Source organism: Ambystoma mexicanum, chromosome 1p (assembly GCF_040938575.1).
Source record: "Ambystoma mexicanum isolate Mex_15411 chromosome 1p, UKY_AmexF1_1, whole genome shotgun sequence".
In the NCBI taxonomy this organism is placed as follows: Eukaryota; Metazoa; Chordata; class Amphibia; order Caudata; family Ambystomatidae; genus Ambystoma; species Ambystoma mexicanum.
In genome coordinates this window covers 666,634,024-666,652,175 of record NC_090921.1, presented here as the reverse complement: position 1 = coordinate 666,652,175, position 18,152 = coordinate 666,634,024, and the positions used below count along the sequence as shown (strand labels likewise).

The 18,152-nt window shown below is 46.4% G+C and overlaps 1 protein-coding gene across 2 annotated transcripts in view; it reads left to right on the top strand.

The window, feature by feature from the left end:
• ENSA (endosulfine alpha) overlaps window positions 1-18,152 on the top strand; it is a 154,674-nt gene that overhangs the window by 99,458 nt on the left and 37,064 nt on the right. For both annotated transcript variants that reach the window (XM_069649735.1, XM_069649734.1), the window contains exon 2: window positions 970-1,095. In XM_069649735.1, coding sequence (XP_069505836.1) covers window positions 970-1,095 — 126 coding nt within the window. The remainder of the gene's footprint in view (window positions 1-969; window positions 1,096-18,152) is intronic.

Sequence of the window (18,152 nt, the reverse complement as noted above, 5' to 3'; positions counted from 1 at the left end):
GTATTTAAAGAAAATTCTTATTTAAAAAGAAATGTCCCTTGTCTGGCCTAGAAGCAGGATGTTACCGCTTAATTAATTGTGCCCTTCCTGGGAAACTATTGTTACAAGTAAGTACATTTCCATTCTGTTGTTTCTTTTCCATCTTACTGCGTTTCAAAGAATTTGGCATCTTGATGCATCCCTTCTAGCAAGTAAGGTCTACGAGATTGCATTGCCTTTCACCCTTCCCATGCATTCTTGAAATGAGCTTCCGACTTGGTCCTGAATTAACTCTTGTCATTGTCGGTGCTCCAGATAAGATTTGGAAGGGAGCGTATTTTACTCCCTATTTTATTAAAGTTGGGAGTAAAATTATTTTTTTAGGGAGTATTTTATAGGCAAGTAAAATTATGTTGTAACTGGAATGTAATTATTTCTTTGCACCTAGTGATTTGCGCACATTCGAAGATGCAAGTTTACTTCTTACAATCGGGCACGAATAATGATTTCTTTCTGTGGTACTACGTGCACTACTGGTCCAACCATATCCTTGGAGATGTGTGGTTGAGAATACCGGAACATGTACGTGTTGTTTCCTCGTATTTGTTGGGAGTATTTTTACTCCCCATTTTTATTTTTTTGGGAATACTTCTCTATTTGTAGGGAGTAAAAGTAGCCAATACACCCCTTATCCGTTGGGCTGGTCATTTTATATCTCAGTCGTTTGAATTGCCTGGCCTGCCCCTATGTTTCTTCTTGTGTTGTAGCTACTTAAATACAATTTCTCGTTCTACCTTTGACACCCCATGCCAATGACCTGATCTACTCTTCTTTTCATGAGTAGACGCGTTTAAGGCTTGTTAAGTCCTTTTCTTGCATGTTCATTACATTTTAGAACCAAGGTACAAAATATAAGGGTGTTGAATTGTGCAGACAGCCTATTTCCGGATAGAGAATTTTCTAAATCCAAGATATGATCTCTTTTTTCAGGACACACAGGAGAAGGAAGCTGTTCCCCCAGAAAAAGCAGAAGAGCAAAAGTTGAAGGCCAAATATCCAAGTTTGGGACAAAAGCCAGGCGGGTCTGATTTTTTGATGAAGAGACTTCAAAAAGGGGTACGTGTTGTTAACCGACTCTGCAAATAGGGATGTGAACTGTCATTGAGTACTTCTGGAGCTAACTTGTAGTCATAGGTTGTACAAAGCAGGGATAATGTAATTTTCCTCATTGCAGGTTTTCTCTTGTGGGTCACTTTAAATCTGAAAAAGTCAATTTATTGAAGACTTGGGCTGGATATATTTTAAAGCCCCTGTAGGGAGAGGTTTGGGACAGCTGCTGTGATTGGATAAGATGCACAGGTTTTGAATTTTACCACTATGTTTGCGTCTTGTGTTTTTAATCAGACCTACAGCTTACTCAATTTTCCACCTTCCTGGTGGAAAAGATTGCTTTAATGTGGGTTCTAGATTTGCCAGTGCACTAAACTGTCATAACTATTGTGTAGCCTTGTTTGTAATAGTGATAGAAAAACCTGTGTCCTTACCCTTTATCCAGGTCGGGGAATACTTGTCAGAATAATAGGCTACAGTTTGTTATATTTGATAATTTATTTGCCTCCTGTGGTATAGGGGAATCATGCAACTGTAATCCATGAAAACTGACTGGAAGTATGACCAGTAATTGAGGACAAACGTGAGAAGAAGCTGAATCCTCAAAGCCGTCGGGTTAATGACCTTTTGGGTCCACTTGTCCTCACTACTGAGATCATAACACGCACTATTGCAGATGCAATCTTCACACGCATCAGTGATATCTGGGTTTTTAACAATAGCCATTTTGTTAAGGTATTTTGTCCAAAAAGGTTTTGCATGTTTTCTTAGTGGCCAATGATCTCTGAGGAGAGCCTTCTTTCTATACCTTGATCGTTTTTCTTGAGACCTATAATCCTCTTCCTCCTCTTAATGTAACTGCTGCAACCATATTTGCATATCCACTAAAGAAACTGATGTTTGAGTTCCCTCAATGTTCGAATCACCACGTGTTTTCGCACTATGAAAAAAGGTTGGTGCAAAAGTTAACCTTGTAAGTAAATGTACTCTCACTGTAGCACTGCTGCAAACTTTGCTCTCTCTAGGTTATTAATGCATAGACGATATTGCCTTGCTCAGCAGTACTCCGTTTCTAATCTGGGACCCTGCACCTTACTTGGCTGATGCTGAGCCTGCTAAACTACTTTTAAGCCGGTTTTGTTTTCCTTTCCTTACTCTCCAAATGGCGGGATTTGATTATGATTGGTCATTTATAACTCGCTTAATACCCGGTGTTTTCTAAGTGCGGACCTGGGGATCGAACCTGTGTACTCCGTGTCTTGCTTCCAAGACGAGCGCGTTGCTCCTGAGCAATCCTCCCGAGTTACATTGGGTGATTCGTAAATCAAGTCTCTCACTCTACCAGCATTGCAGCTCAGCGTCTCAGGCCTACTGTTGCTGCCTGGCACTTCCTGCTTGACAGCCAATCCATGTTTTTTTTCCATCTTTCCTTCCCTTTACTACTGTTTCCCCTGTCTCTCACCTTTTGACGCTCTGCATCTCACCCTTAATTCTTGCGATGCCACATTTTGATCAGAGAAGTCAAGGAAGCATTCCAAACGTTGAGTGATGGTTTAGGTGCAGTAATTACTTTTGATAGTTATGAAATAATGTCCACAGTGTATATGAAAAAAACATATATTTATGATAAAGTTGTTTATAGGAATGAACTACAAGATGCAGGTAAGTACACATTACAATAACTTTCCAGAAGATGGTTACAAATGCAGAAAACGGTCTTACAGGACAACTAAATGTTCGAAGGAGTCTCAGAAGTCCATCCTGACTGTTCAAAAGGTATTAAGTTGTCCCAAGTCCGAATGTAAGTCTATGGGGCCATACAAAACCTAGGCTAATGTTATCCTATGGCAGCAAGTACACTGGGCTCTGAAAGTAGTTTGGTACTGAGGACTCACCGAAGACAGGCCAGTTCAAGAGTTTCCCCTCACCAGTTCCCACAATGGGAGATATCAGAAGTAAGTGATGAGGTCACCAGCAGGGAGGGTCGTGGATGCGCTTGCTCGGAACTGGCGCCCTACAGCCACAGAAAAACTGAACACACCCCCAACGGTGTGTCAGTGGGTCACCAACATGCGATCATTATATGAAGGAAGACTGAGCCATTCCAGTGAAGAGCCTGCAGCGTAAACCCGTTAGGGCAGCAGTAGGGACATTCATGATTTGCAGCCAGATTGGAATGTTATCGCACAGAAGACTCTTACCCCAGAAGATCTGGCTTCAGAGCCCATTTGAGGTTGGATGCACACCCTTTAAGAAATGCAGGCAAAGGATTAGTGACTCAGCGTCCGAAGAACAAAAGATCTCGGGTGGGGGGGCTTTTACAGGTCACGGTTCAAAGAAAGTTCCGCAGAACATGTCACTGGAAGTCTCCATGCTGGAGATTGGTGCCAGGGTCTTACTACGTAGATGGTTTTTCCAGCTGAGGCTACAGTTACACTGAGATTTCTGGAGGATGTGGTGCTTGTCTCAGGAGGTCAAGCGAGTACTGAGAGTTGCAAAATGCCTCCTCAGGAACAGATCCTGCTATTCCAGATAGCTCAAGGGGGGGGGGGAATAGCATCTGCTATAGTTCCTTTATGGTCCGGAGAGGGACAGAGCTTAGCCATTGAGTTTGGAATCTGGTGCAGAGCTTTTGTTTGTCCTCGGATCAAGCCTCTTTTGATGCTTCATGATTAAGTCCCAGCTGTTAGTAAAGTTCCTGCTGCAGAGTGTTGCAAATTGGAGGAGAGGATAACCCCTACCACCAAAAATACTGCCAATACAAACATTCTTGGGCATTCGTTTAGGCAAATTCTGTGGATGTGGAATTCCAGAGGATCCCCAGGCATACAACCCCCTTCAATTACTACCAAGCAACCTGTGCTTTCCTTTGGGAGTACCTGCCTGAATCGTATAGCTGAAAATGACCCACATAGTCGTTCCCGGTCTCTGACTAGTCACACTCAATGGTGACCAAATACTGTTTCCTTCACAGTAGAGCCTATGTTTTGCAACCCTTCAGGAGGAAAAGGCTTAATTTGAGCCAATATGGACACTATTCATGAAGCCACTCTAATACACTGCCGGTAACCAGAACCAGCAACTGTCCTGGTCAGGATACGGACCCAGTGAGACTAAAGAACTCGTTGGTGGTAGCTCCACCTCTGGGTTACAGAAAGGCCCTCAAAGGGCCACAAAAATTAGAATCACATCCCCAGTGAATTCTTCTATTGAACTCACTTGGGGCAAGAATAGTCGGGTTACCATAAAAGACCAGCAAAAAGTGGAGAGACTTGCAAAAGCAGGAAAAAATTACATTTCTCCTTCAGTGCCCAGTAAAAGATGGACACTGCTTGGCCATGCTTCCTGCAAGAAAACTGATGACATTTAAGGGCTCCTAGCCGCTTTACTGCTTCAGCTTTGCAGGCTATGGTGGATTATTACCAGAAAAGATCAGTGGTGTGCTTGCAGTAAAGGAAAAACTGAGGGAAATCGGGTATAGCTAAAGCGGGTGGGGATGGGGGGTAAACCTGACATATCTGAATCAGACACAAAATGAAGCCTCCACGCTAAAGTTAGGTTTAACGCAAACAGTTCGCTGGATACAGTTGGGAAAGTCACACTAACAGAACCACTTCAAGTGTGGGAAAATAAAAGATCCTGGAGAATTCAACCTGACTCCACCAATAAGGCATTTAAAATGAGATACATTTTAATAAAATCATAATTTGCATAAAAACAGATGCATAAAAACTAACATATAAAAATGGACAAAAGTGACAAGTGCTAGGTGCTCATCACTAGAGAACTGACAATGTGCAATTCGCAATTGGACTGTATGTGAGTACAGATTGTCAGAGAAGAAATAAAGTGTACATGTGAACATAAAAACATTTTCAAATACTTATCACTTTGCTCTTCATTATACATCAAACCACACGGTATCTAGAATCAAAGACCATTATTATAGAGTGACTCTAAATTGGCTCTAATTAGGATGCCTGAGTCAACATATACATAGAGTGCCTCATGTATATTTGTTACTGCACAAGATACTTCTCAATTGTACCTATAGAAACCCTACATGTTTCATTCCTTCAGTTATTAAAACTAGTAACAGGAACTTCTTCAGGGGAACGCGTGAGCTAGGGCCAAAGGGCACCCGCAGCCCACCCAGCGGTGGTATCAAGATAACACTTGAAGAGTTGAAGTGGTCATAGAGGTGTGGAATCTTGAATGGTATATCCCAACGGGCACTTAAATGAAGTAAAAGTCCCAGTTCACTTGTGTTGACTACAAGGGAGTAGATCCAGTGTAAACCGTCTGTGTCGGTGAAGCATCCTCAGGAATTCCAATTATTCTGAGTGACAGTTCCAAACATCCATAAATCATGTCTCGAGGTTAGGAAAGTCTGTCATTGTGTACGCAATGTTGTTGTTGCATAGTAAACTTCAAGTCGGTAAATCTGGAAATTGACCTTATGAGGTTCCGGCTGTGCAAGCGCTCAAAGTAGGGCAGTCTCTCGGCTCTCCCTGTTTCGACTGGAAAATCAGTTGCTCAAAAGAAAACCCAGATGTTTGAATAACCTTTTAGAAGGTTCCAAACAAGAATACAAATTCCTTGGCAGAGAGACTTTGAAGTTGTTGCACCAAAACAAAATGAAAATTCCTACAGAGGGTAGATCGAAGAGGCCATGAGGAAGAGATATAAAGAAAATGGTGTGACGCAATGATTACTGCTCTGCAGGAGTACAGAGATTAGTAGTGGCTAAACCGCCTACTCGGCCCCAAACTATTTTTTTTAAATTGTGAAATACATGCATAAGAATGTTTTCACATTAAAGGTTAAAAAAAAATACAATATCACCCTGTTTAAAACGTCCATTAAAAGATCTATTATGATTTATACATATACCTGGGCCTCGACGAAAGCAAGAGAGATGAGGTGGCTGGGTTTTCTCCCGTCTTCAGCCTCCCCCTCTACTGCAGGCGCCCTTGCCACCGATCTGACAAATTATGTCTCATCGGTCCCACGATTCTCTAATGGGAGGGAGGATTTCTTCCTATTTGGAGATGTGGAGGACCATTACCGACGACCAGTGGGTTTTGTCGGTTGCTGGTGCAGGCTTTCGGCTGCCCCCTCCGGAAACCCTGCCTTCTCATCCTCCTTTACAACAGGCAGGGGCTCCCTCTCTGGGCCGAGGTGCAAAAGTTCCTACACGTCAGGGGAGTGGAGCATGTCTGTCGGAAGAAGGGGAGGGGTTTTATTCCCATCTGTTCAGTGTCCAGCCCAACCTATCTGTCCAATTTCAACCTTTTACCTTCCCCATGAGAAATTCAAGATGATCACGCCCCCACAGAGGATGTAGACGCAAGCTCTCTGTGCTCTGCGAGGCTGCCGGAATCCTGAATAATATCCTGGCTGGAATCATTGCAGCTGATATAGGGAAAATTGAGGCGTCCGCAACTGCCGGCAGCTTTCCCAGCAAAAATCTGAGCTGGGAAGCAGGAGAACGTGGATGTTGCCGAGGCAACTCCCTCCGCCTCCCAGGCACTGCTGCAAAGAAGAGGCTGCCATATTGCTTGCGCTTCAGATCTGAGCCCTGTGGTGTGCGAATCAGCCCTACAAAACACAGTGACAATGGCTGCAATAACCTGCATTAAGGAGCTGGCCTAGGCAGGGACTGCTGGCCATAGGTGGGGACGCGCAAGAGGTAATGCAGACAGCCAGAGCAGCAGCGCCTGGCAAGTGCGGAGCGGGGGAGAGCATATATATATATATATATATATATATATATATATATATATATATATATATATATATATATATATATATATATATATATATATATATATATATATATATATATTACGTTCACTAAACGCGCAAAGGAAATACAACAAATGCCCTAGCACTTAAGACCGTACTAAGTTTGTAACAATATCTTTATTTGAATAAAAAGTGCATCACTCCAATTGGGTAAAAACAATGAGTTACCAATCTGGGCAGACCAGATGGATTGCAGACTCACCCATCCGAATGGAAAACACCACGCGTTCGTCACTCGAGCTTCTTCAGGCAGAGTAAATCTACATTTGTTGTTGCTTCCAAATGTTTTAGAAGAACAGGTCAAGTGGCAAGCTCTGCCTACTCCATCCTGTATATCGCATGATTCTTTGGCTGTTCAGCGCTCAATAGCATCTGTGTAAAATGCAGCTACCATATTAGAGGACTAAATTCCTATGTATGATCCATCAGTTTATTGATGGCAATTATGTATTAATAAATACCCCCAATGGGATAAAGAGGGGCTTCGCCTACCATTCTTCACAATCGCAAATAATGTCATGCAAATTGCGGAAGTACAGCGCAGGTGCGCTAAATTGTATAACTTATACTATAGTGCAGAAAAAACAGTTCCTGCTACAACAGTAACCCAAATGAATGAGTGTTTCAGAAAAAGAAGAGAGCAGCAACTTAATCTAAAGTGTTGTGCTCTCTAATGCTGCTAGCTATTCGGGGTAATTGTACATCACACGATCGTTGTGATGGAAATGGCTTCCACAGATTTTTTTTGTCTTAAAAGTTGCAAATACATTTATTGCTCATCTGTGTAGTGAGTAATGATTCATTAAATAAATATCATAATTGTATATTGATCTACACAAAAAGTGCTATTGATCCAAGAGTGTTCTAACCAGTGTCTTACTATGTACTTAAAGTGCTAATTGTTCGTACAAAAACGCAAATACTTCAATATGCGAAATGCACAGACCTCTATTATTCTTGACACCAGCAAGTGCCAACTAACATGTAAGCTAATCCGCCATTATGTATTTATTTATTTTTGGCTTTTTGGCTCTCTCCTCGCCTTGAGGGATCATGAAGCCCCCATCAATCCCACTCCCCACCCGGAGAAAGTGTAAGTGGAGACATGCGTTGGGGAGAATGGAGAGGCTGCCGGACGGATGTCTGGACTCTGCAATTCCAACACCCAGGATGATGGTACCTCACCATCCTGGGTGTGCAGTGCAAAGGGGCGCCATGCCTAGTGCGCCGGTTGGCCACACCAGGTGAGGGCTGCACAAGCATGAGAAGAACTTTGCAACTGAGATGCTGCAGGGGGTGTGGGCCCTCCAACGCCGGAAGAGTAAAGACCTATGCCCGCTGCATGGTGGTGAGGGGTTGCGGGTTTGCCAGCAGAAAGGGAGACCTAGAAGGTGTTCGCCCAGGGCCATTCTAAAAGGGCACCGAACTGCTTGAAATGAACGAAAGAACTTTGGAGTTGGGTTGCATGCCCCACTCCTGAATTGGCGTTGAGAGCAACACCCAAGCAGCAGCGGGTGCAGAGTCTGCAGACATTGCGGTGGGGCAGTGAGCGGTACCTGAGCTGTGATCGGCATGGGAGACTGGGCGTACCTCAGCCGGGGAGGCACCTCACAACAGCATGGCCAAAGAAAAAGGGAGGAAAGGGTTTCAACAATGCAAAATAGACCAATTCAGAGTAGGCGGGCAGGTGCCCTTGCAGCCTTTTGTGCCTAGCATATCTGTGGTGATGCAGAAGCTCAAGACCCTGGAGGACCGTGAAGGGAGGTTGCGCCGAAACAACATTCGTATTTTAGGGCTGCTGGAGAAAGCCTAGGGAACCTTTTTGGAGCAATAGCTTTCAGACCTTATGGCTCGGAAGAAGCTTTCCAACTTCTTTTCAATTGAAAGAGCACACCCATGGGCAGGCCAGTCCCGGGTGCACACCACGTACAGTGATTGCAAAGCTCCTCAACCTTCGTGACAGAGATGCAACTGGTCCATTTACATTCAACGGCTCCCGTATTGGGGTTTTCAGACTACACAAGGGAAGTCCAGCAGGCTCAGTAATCATTTGACACAAAGAGAAGGCTGTGCTCATGTGGCATTAAGTACGCCTGTTTCTTCCCCTCGCAGCTTTAAGTGCATCGATATGTGAAGGAACGCTGAGGGAAGCATTGGAGTGGTATGAGACTAACATTGACTGCATCGCCCGGCACGGAATGGGACGCAGAAGTAGGAGTCGGAGTATATGGCGTCCTGAGCCTGTTGTATTTGCAGGACTATACCACCACAGAGGACCGGGGCAACTCCCCGGAGCGAGCGGAAGACTGCAGACTGGCGCTGGTAGATGGCACGGAACATGAGTCAACGGACAGATACACTCTCTAAAAACAGATGTACTTCGGCAGTATAGGCCTCCTTTTGGTGGAACGTCCGGGTTAGTGCCTGGAGGGGGAGTTTATTCTTATTGTGCTGCCTCAGTGAGCACTCCATTCATGTCTGAGGTAGTTATCCCGTGCAGAGTTGGCACTTTGGGTGATAGGTGTTTCATTTGGCGGGGGGGGGATAGAATTGGAGTTTGGGGAGTTGAACATTCTAGCTTGGTTAATGTTGGTTCTTATTGCTTGGCAGGGGACGTGGTTGCCTGGTGTTGCTGGGTGTTGGTTGGTTCACATTGCTTGGCAGAAAAGGGGGGAAGAAATGGCTAGTAAGACGGGGGCTTTATCATGGGTCCTCCAAAGTGCATTTGGGCCCCAGGGAAATGGGGTCAGACAGATAGTAAGAAAGGGAAATGACACGTGATAAGTCACGTTTTTAAGGTGGAATGTCCATGGTTTGTGCTCCAGCATAAAGCAGAGCTTGTCCTCCCGTTTCTGAATAGGCACTCGCCAGATTTCGGCTTGCCCACAGAGACGCATTTGGCGGGGCGTACTGCAGGTTCTCTGCGAGATCTAATTATATGACTGCCTTTCATGCTGGGTTCACGAGGCGCTATGGTTCTAATACACAAGCGGATGCCTTTTTGCCCTCATTGAGACATGGTCCGACCCCAGCGGGAGGTTTGTATTGAACCAAGGCGAGTTATGAGGGGGCCACTTGGGGCTTGATGGTCGTGTATGCACCTCTGCTGTTAACGCTGTTTAGTGACCTCCAGAAATTAATACTACAGGTGGATGTGTGGGTCCTGGGAGGAGATATGACTGACGTCCTGGACACGGAACTGGACAGGTCCTGCGTGGGGAGCAGGTACCCGGAGGCACCTACCAAACTGGGATCTTTTGCCACAGCAATGGGGTGGGTGGATGTTTGGAGGAGTTTGCACAAAGGAGACAGGTTTTTCATTTCTCTCAGGGGCTCACTCCTCCATGTCAGATTATTTCTTCATTCTGCAGGGGGACAGCCAAAGACTATTATCTGCCTCGTTTCTTGCCAGGGGGATCTCTGACTACTCGCCACTATATATGGTACTAAAGAGTGGGTGTGTACCGCCGCTGCCCATATGAAGGCTAAATTCATATTACTTGGGATTCCCGGAGTTGAGAGGCTTTATCACAAACTGCACTGGAGTACATCAGAATGAATGGGGGCTCTGGTGACAGCCTGATTGTTTGGGAGGGTTCTAAGGCGGTCCGCGGGGGTGATGCAATCTCTCGGGTGGCGGCATGGTGAAAGCAACATACACTGGCGGGTAGAGGTGGTGGAGGAAGCAGAGGGTGAATTTGCTGACTCAGGAACTGGAACAGCATTATGGCAGCGGCAGATGCCGCAGGAAGTGCTGAAACATGTTAACGCTAAAAAGGCACATTAGCACAGAAGGAGCCATATTTATGAAGTGGGGGATAAGGCGGGTGAGATGTTGGCATGGCTGGTAAGAAGGAAACGTGGCCGCAACCAACCAGTATACAGGTGGATACGGTGGAGGAGCTCACCAAGGCAGCGGAGATAGCTCAGAGGCAACCGCGATCACGCAAGCGTTTGCGACATATTATAAGGCTTTATACGGGAATCCGGGGTTCACCCAGGGTTGATGGACCAAGGGGGATTGACTGGAAGGTCTTGCTGCAGCTGTTGGCACAACAGAGGGTGGGCCTGGAGGATGACATATCCGAGGAGGAGGTGGCTGCTGCTGTATCCCAGCTCTAGTCTGGGAAGGCCCCCAGGACCGAATGGTTTTCCAGTAGAGGTGTGGAAGAGATTGGGGAGATGGTGGGACCGTTGCATCGACTATTCCAGCAAAGCAAGAGGGATGGTATACTGCCTGAGGATTTAAGGGTAGCGCGCATAGTGGTGCTTCCAAAACCAGGAAAACCGCCAGAGCTTTGTGCCTCCTAAAGGCCCGTTTCGCTGATAATTGGTGAAGCAACGGTGCTAGCGATGATTCTGGCTAACCGCCTATTAGGGATTATCGGGCACTTGGTGCACCCAGACCACTGTGGATTTCTACCACCTAAATCTACCCGTATGAATATTTGGAGGGTGATCATGGCTGTAGACCAGGCCTCCACTATTGTAGGCCCCCTGGCATTATCAGTAAATTTTGAGCAGTCATTCGACTGGGTGCGCTGGGGTTTGTTGTGGGACATAATGCGGTGTATAGGCTTCGGGGAGAATTACTTCGGTTGGGTACGTACGTTATACAATATGCCGATGGCGGAGGTGAGGGTTAATGGGGTCTCTTCACGAACATTCCCCCTGTGGCAGGGGATGAGACAAAGGTGTCCCCTTTCACATTGGTAGTGGAACGGAGATCCAACCTGGACTGGATGGTTTTTTTTCGATGGCAATAGACCAGGGAAGAACTGATCTCGCTCTATGCTGACAACCTACTTATTTAAATGCGGGATCCACCGGGCTCATGCGGTATTGTGACATGAATCATGCTGGAATACCAGGGATACAGTGGCTTCAAGGTCAATAGGCAGAAGTCAGTCTCGTTTCTCATGCAGGGTGGGGGGAAGGGCAATTACACAGGCCTACCCGTATCGGGTGTCAACGTCGGGATTTAAATATTTGGGGATCCAATTGAGTGGTCACCTCGACTTTCTTGGACTAAATTTGCACCTGATGGAGGTTTAAGCTCACTACTGCCCACTGGCAGACCCTGCCACTGAATTTGTTTGGCAGGGTCGCCCTCCTTAAGATGGTTTTCTTGTCAACATTCCTGTACATGGTGCAGAATGCCATATTACCGATTCACAGGCTGGTGGTCTGTAGGAGGAGGGGGGGTAAAAGGGAATGCCTAGCTCTGGTTACTTTACAGCAATCGGTGTGAGGGGGGGGGGGTTCTGCCATGTTAGTAATATTACTTGGCGGCCCAATTGGGGGTGGTGAGCGACTGGTTGCACGGGGACCCTGGTCTGCCACATATCGCATTAGAACAGGGCTGCATGTAGGGGAGGCCCCCTATGCAAGTAGTATATGGGAGAGTGAGGGGCGGGTTGGCACTCCGAGGATGACACTTGCATCGGGTATGGGCTGAGGCCCACTTGCATGTGGTGAACGACCCACTCCGAGTAGCCTCGCTGGAATAACGCGCACCTCCCAGAGCTTCTAGGGATGGGGGATTTGCACCCTGGCTGTAATACAAGAGGGTAGTCTCCTTTGGTTTGTGGTATTATAGGAGAGGTTTGGCCTCTGGGGTGCAAGGGTTTCAGATGTATGCAGTTAGCCCACACAGTGAGAGTGCAATTAACAGACTTGCAGGAGAGTTGCACAAAAACTCTCCCTTAGAGGCCAATCTGCTTCCGGCATGAATAGAAACCAAGGTCACCTCAACCTTGTACCAAGTGGTGTCCGCCTTTGTGGTCCTGGGAGCTAGCCCATCTAAATGGTAGGTGGGAAAGGGATGTGGGAGCACTGGATCCCGAAGAGTGTGTGGAGGTATTGATGGCCCCTAGGGAAATTGGCATATCAGCCAGACTGCTCCTCGTGCAATATTAGATAATGCACCGGGTCTACTGCCCCTGGACGATGTTGTACAAGTGGCGGATGGTCAAGAGTGATGACTGCCTAGGATGTGGTTTGTCCGCAGGCACCCTTTTCCACATATTGTGGGAGTGTACACAGGTGCAGCTCTTCTGGGGAAAGTGCATCAATAGGCTAACAGTAATACTGTGATCGGAAGTCCCCTGAGACCCGAAATGTGTGCTTTTAGGGATATCTGGGAAGGTGGGGTTCAGCAGATATGAGAAGCTGCTCCTGTCTATCACCCGGGGGCAGATTAAGGTCATTGCGTCACTCTGGGGGCAGGGTGGGCGGGCGTAACAGGAACACCCACAAACTGGCAGATGGACAGCAGAGGTGGACATGACTATTGCCCTGAGAGAATCGTGTAAAATGTGTGGGGGTGCCTGGGGAAATTCGTGAAAATTTAGGGTAAATGGGAGGGGGCGGGGGAATGATATGGGGGAGTTCTTGTTGAAGGGGCGGATTACTAGCAGGGCAAAGATGATCGTGGGTTCCTTTTGATTTCAAAGCAATAATATTTGGTGATGTCATGAGTTTCTTGTCAGACCGTATGGTGCCATGTCAAGCAATGTGTTTTAATTTGGTTATGTGTTTTTTATTCAAAATCAATAAAATGTTAGATATTGTGCCCAAGCAGATCAGATCCTCCCTCTCCAAGATGTGTATATGCATATTCCAATATGGCACGAACACTGCAAATTCCTCTTTCTCGGTTGTGTAAGGAACTCATGGTTGCAACAGTAAAGACAGACACAAGTGATCACAGTTCAAGGGTGTTTTATTAAAGTGTTTGTGCAGGTTGGAAAAACACCTAATCTAAACCTAAATCAAAGATGGGCGCAAGCTGCGATCATCAAATAATAAGGCGGTCCTAGTGGTGTCTTGACAAATAAAATGGCTTATACTAAAAACAAGCTATTACCAATCCTTACAACTAAATACAAAAGAGTGTGGGATGGTGTTCCCAAGAAAGAAAGACGTGTTCACAAATGATAAGTCAGGATGTGGTAGCCTGGGGCCTCCCTTCCCCATGTTTTGAGCATGGGACAAAGCAGGACTCCTGAGCACAGCACACTCTCGAGCTTTCCCAGCACGAGACGATAGTTCCATTTTCAGCTATTGGGATCTTCGGTGGTTAAGTCTCTTTTCTACAAAAAGGTCTCTTACTTCCGAGGACCTGATGACCTGATGTATTCAAAAGTAACAAAAAAGGTTCCTTTCCGCATGTATATATTGATGCACAAAAGGTTCCTCATAATATCAGGACCTTCGGTGGTTAGATCTCTTGCTTCTGAGGGCTTGGTGTATTCAAAATAATAAACCAAAGTTCCTTTCTGATTATACTTGGATGATAATTCTTCACCCCTGTGACCCCCCTCTTCCAGGCTCAGACCCTTCTCGAATATCAGCTTTGAATGGGATGCTGGCTTTTACCTCCGGGCTCAGATCCCTTTTCAAATGTTGGCCTCCCTCTGTTGGGTTCACTACGGCTCTCATTTATACGTTTTCTCCTTTTGCGTTCACATATCATTGGCCGACAGGTTTTCATGCTTGGATCCCCCTCTTCCGGGCTCACACCCTTCTTGAATGTTAGCCTCCCTCTGTCAGGTTCATTATGGCTTGGTGTTCAAAACAATTTCACCTTTCGCATTCACAAGTCTTAATGTCTTTTTAAACAGTTCACTGTGGACCTCCTTCTGTCTGGTTCACTCTTGTCAACACACTGTTCATTGGGACTTCACACTTCTCACCTTTTCATTGGCATCCCTCTGTCAGGTTCACTCTTGCTAATCACACAATTCTTTCTATTTTCTCACAATGTGGGATGTACCTCCTTTAGCTTTTCGATTCCATGTGGGTCAAAGACTTTTGACTGTACAGGGGGTTTTGCTATGCCCATGTATGACCACTTTGACCTTCTCCTTCTGGCTCTCCTAGGGCCCTCTGCTATTGGTAGTTTCAACAAACGTTGCATCAACCAGAGTGTGTCGAATGAGCACCCACGTGGTGCCGGACCTATCTCCAGCTGGTTTTCCCTTAATGTTAACAGTTCTTTGAACTTTCCTTATTTTGCCCGTTTCAACTTCGTTCAACACAGTTTGGTTTCTTATTGGCTCTCCCCTTGACTCACCGGCTGTGATGAACCGCTTGGCTTTCCTTGTCTCTGGAGTCAAGTATGCTACCACGGTAGCAAGCGTCTCTTACTGTTCTGATTATCAGTGTATGCATGCTCCATGTACCGTTGACATCTGCTGCAACGTACGCTGGCTATTGTTCCCAGTCTTACGATTCCTTTCAGGGAGGCTTCGCGGGTCTGGGTCGGAAAGGGCAAGGTCGCTTCTCTCCTTGTTGCCCTTTCGGTCCTTGCTGCCTTTCTCCTCCTCATGAACTGCTGTGCTTGGATAGCTATTTCGTCGTGCTTCCTGCCTTGCTCGTCATGTGCTCTCGTGCTCCACCTTTATCCCTGTGGGGAAGGTTAAGGGCCGTTGGGGGTTTGCGATTCTGGTTAATTGCCTGATTTCGCCTGACCCTTGTGTTGGGACATGTCAGGTAAACGGCCCAAGTGTTAGTTTGTGGTATGCGAAAGGATTTGTGTCGGAAAGGGGGGGGGGGTACAGTGTCTGAGTATCCGACTTGCTGGGGAAAAGGTGCTATAAGAAGGATACCGCATTTCACCCGTCGGGGGGGTGTCCCGCTTCCACTCCCAAGGCCCCCTCAACCAGATGATCCTACTTCACTGGTCCACCCCCAGGAACTTGATCCTGTAGCGAAGGCCGTGTCCTGGCCTCCTGGATGACAGATCCCTGGGGACTAGTTAAGGAGACACCTTCAGGTTTTTCACAGTAGGGACGGACCTTGTTTTGTATTGATTCGTCCCCTTTGGTCTCAGCTCAGCCTTGCTGGTTTTTATGAAAATGATGGCAATTATTGCAGCATTCCTCAGGCTCTGAGAAGTCCACGCCTATCCGTATTTGGATAACTGGCTACTTCGGAGTCACTGGCCAAAAACTGCAGCGATCATCTTCAATTCCTCCAACTGTTCCAGCTTGGACTGTTGAACTGGCGAAAGTCGTATCTGGACCTGATTTTCTTCGTTTTTCGCTGGCATACCATCAAGGCTGTCCTTTTTCTGACTGAGGACAGGATGTCAGTTTTGTCGGTCAGTTGCCTCCTGGTCCTCAACTCATCCCACAGGTCGGCATGGTGGTTTCAGAGGTTCTGTGCCTGATGGCTTCATGTGTTCTAGCCCTTCCTCTCGCGAGGTTGAAGATGAGACTTATGCAATTGGTGCTCGGGGGGAACTGGTCTGTAGCAACAGATCCAGACTCCTGGTTGATTCAAATCAACCGATCACGAGTAGTGGTCGAAACCCACCAACATCTTTGTGGGAGCCTCCTTTTGGGAGACCTCAAGTCAGAATGACGACAGAGGGCACTTCCTCTCTTCTGGGTTAGGGTGCAACTCTGGATCACCTAGAGGTTTTCGATCTGTGATCAACCCAAGATAGGAAGTGCCATATCAATTACCTCAAGCACTTGTCAATTTTTCTGGCGCTGAAAGCTTTTCGGTCTTCCATCTTCAGCAAGGTAGTTCGAGTGCGCAGACAATTCGGTGGTGGTGTTCTATGTGAACAAACTGGGAGGTAACAGGGCTCTGCAGCTTGTAGACCTAGCCATTCAACTTTGGGTTCGGGCTGTGGAGAACGATATCTGGCTACTGGCAGTTCCTATTCCGGGTTGGAACAATATTGCAGCAGATGCTCTTAGCGCCAGTCTGTGGAGAACCACGAGTGAGAGAGGAACAAATGGGTTCCTCTCCAATTTATTTCACAGTGGGGCACTCAGTGGACTTGTTTGCACCTTCAGCCAACAAGAAGCTTCCACAGTATGCTTCCAGGGAGGGGCTAGGTCCACATTTCTTTGGGGGATGCTCTAAAGATTTTGTGGGACAACATGTGAGCATATGCCTTACCTCTGCTGCCATTAATTAATCGGGGTGCGCTTGAAACGTGCCAACAATTGCCCACTGCTCTTCGTAGCTGTGCGGTGGCCAGCCAGGTTTTAGTTCTCAGAACTTCAGCATCTGTCAATACACAATCCAATCAGGTTGCCTTAGATTCCCAATCTTCTGCATCAGAACAGTCAACAGGTGTGGCATGCCTCCCAAACAATCATTCAGCTTAGCAGCATGGTTCCGGAGTTCAACTCCCTAGTGCAGTTTAGTCTTTCAGAAGAAAAATTTGGGTGACACGCAAACCTTTGACACAAGCTCAATACAAAAGCAAGTGGCTTTGATTCTGCCAGTGGTGCCTTGCTAAGCAGCTTGATCCTCCTCAAGCTTCTATTGACTGTGTCCTGTCATTAATCTCCGACCTGGCAGCCACTGTCATCCACATATTGTTATATAGAAAGTAATTGTCTGCCATTGGTGCTTGCCTTGTCACAGATGCTTGTTCCTTTACGTTACAAATCCAATCATAAAATGACATTTCGCTGGGCTTGTTCATCTTTTTCCTCCGGTCAAGTCACCTCTCCCTAAATAGGATCTCAATGTAGTCCTCAACGCTCTGTCACAACGTCTTTGAACCCCTGACGATTACATAGCTCAAGTTCCTCACCTGCAAAGTGTCTCTTTTTGAAAGCTGTTACATCGGCCAGAAGAAAGTGAATTACAGACTTTCTATCCAGCATCCCTTTTTGACCTTTCATAAGGATAAAGTGGTGCTCCGTGGCACATCCATCTTTTCTTCCAAAGATTTTATGATTTTCACATTAACAAGTCGATCTCTTTGCCTGTTTTCTTGTTTCAATGCCGGAAGGGCGTTCAAGTTGTTCTTTTAAAGGACAAGCGACTTCAGAAGCTCTTCACAAGTCTATTACCTTGGGAATCCAAAAGGGACCCCAGCCTCCAAAGCTTCTATTTCGCATTGGAAGGTCTTCATGCCCCAAAAGGCATCCACGCACATTAAGTTCGAGGGGAAAGCTGCGGCTGTAGCTTTGTATAAATGTGTTCGATGAGAAACCATTGACAAAGCGGCCACATGGGCCTCCACCTCGGCTTTTTGTAAGCACTATTGCCTTGATCTCAGTTCCTGGGCAGATGCCCAGTTTAGCCAGGCAGTGCTTATAAATCTGTTTCAGAAAGGGGATTTTCCATCCACCCGTTTTTCGATAAATCAGTGTTTGTGAATCTCCCAAAAGTATGGAGGAAAGGGGACGGGATGTACGAGTATAACAAAGTTACTCACCGTAGTTACCATCGTACTCTTGGTCCATATTCCCCTTTCCTCCATACGCACGCCCGCCCGC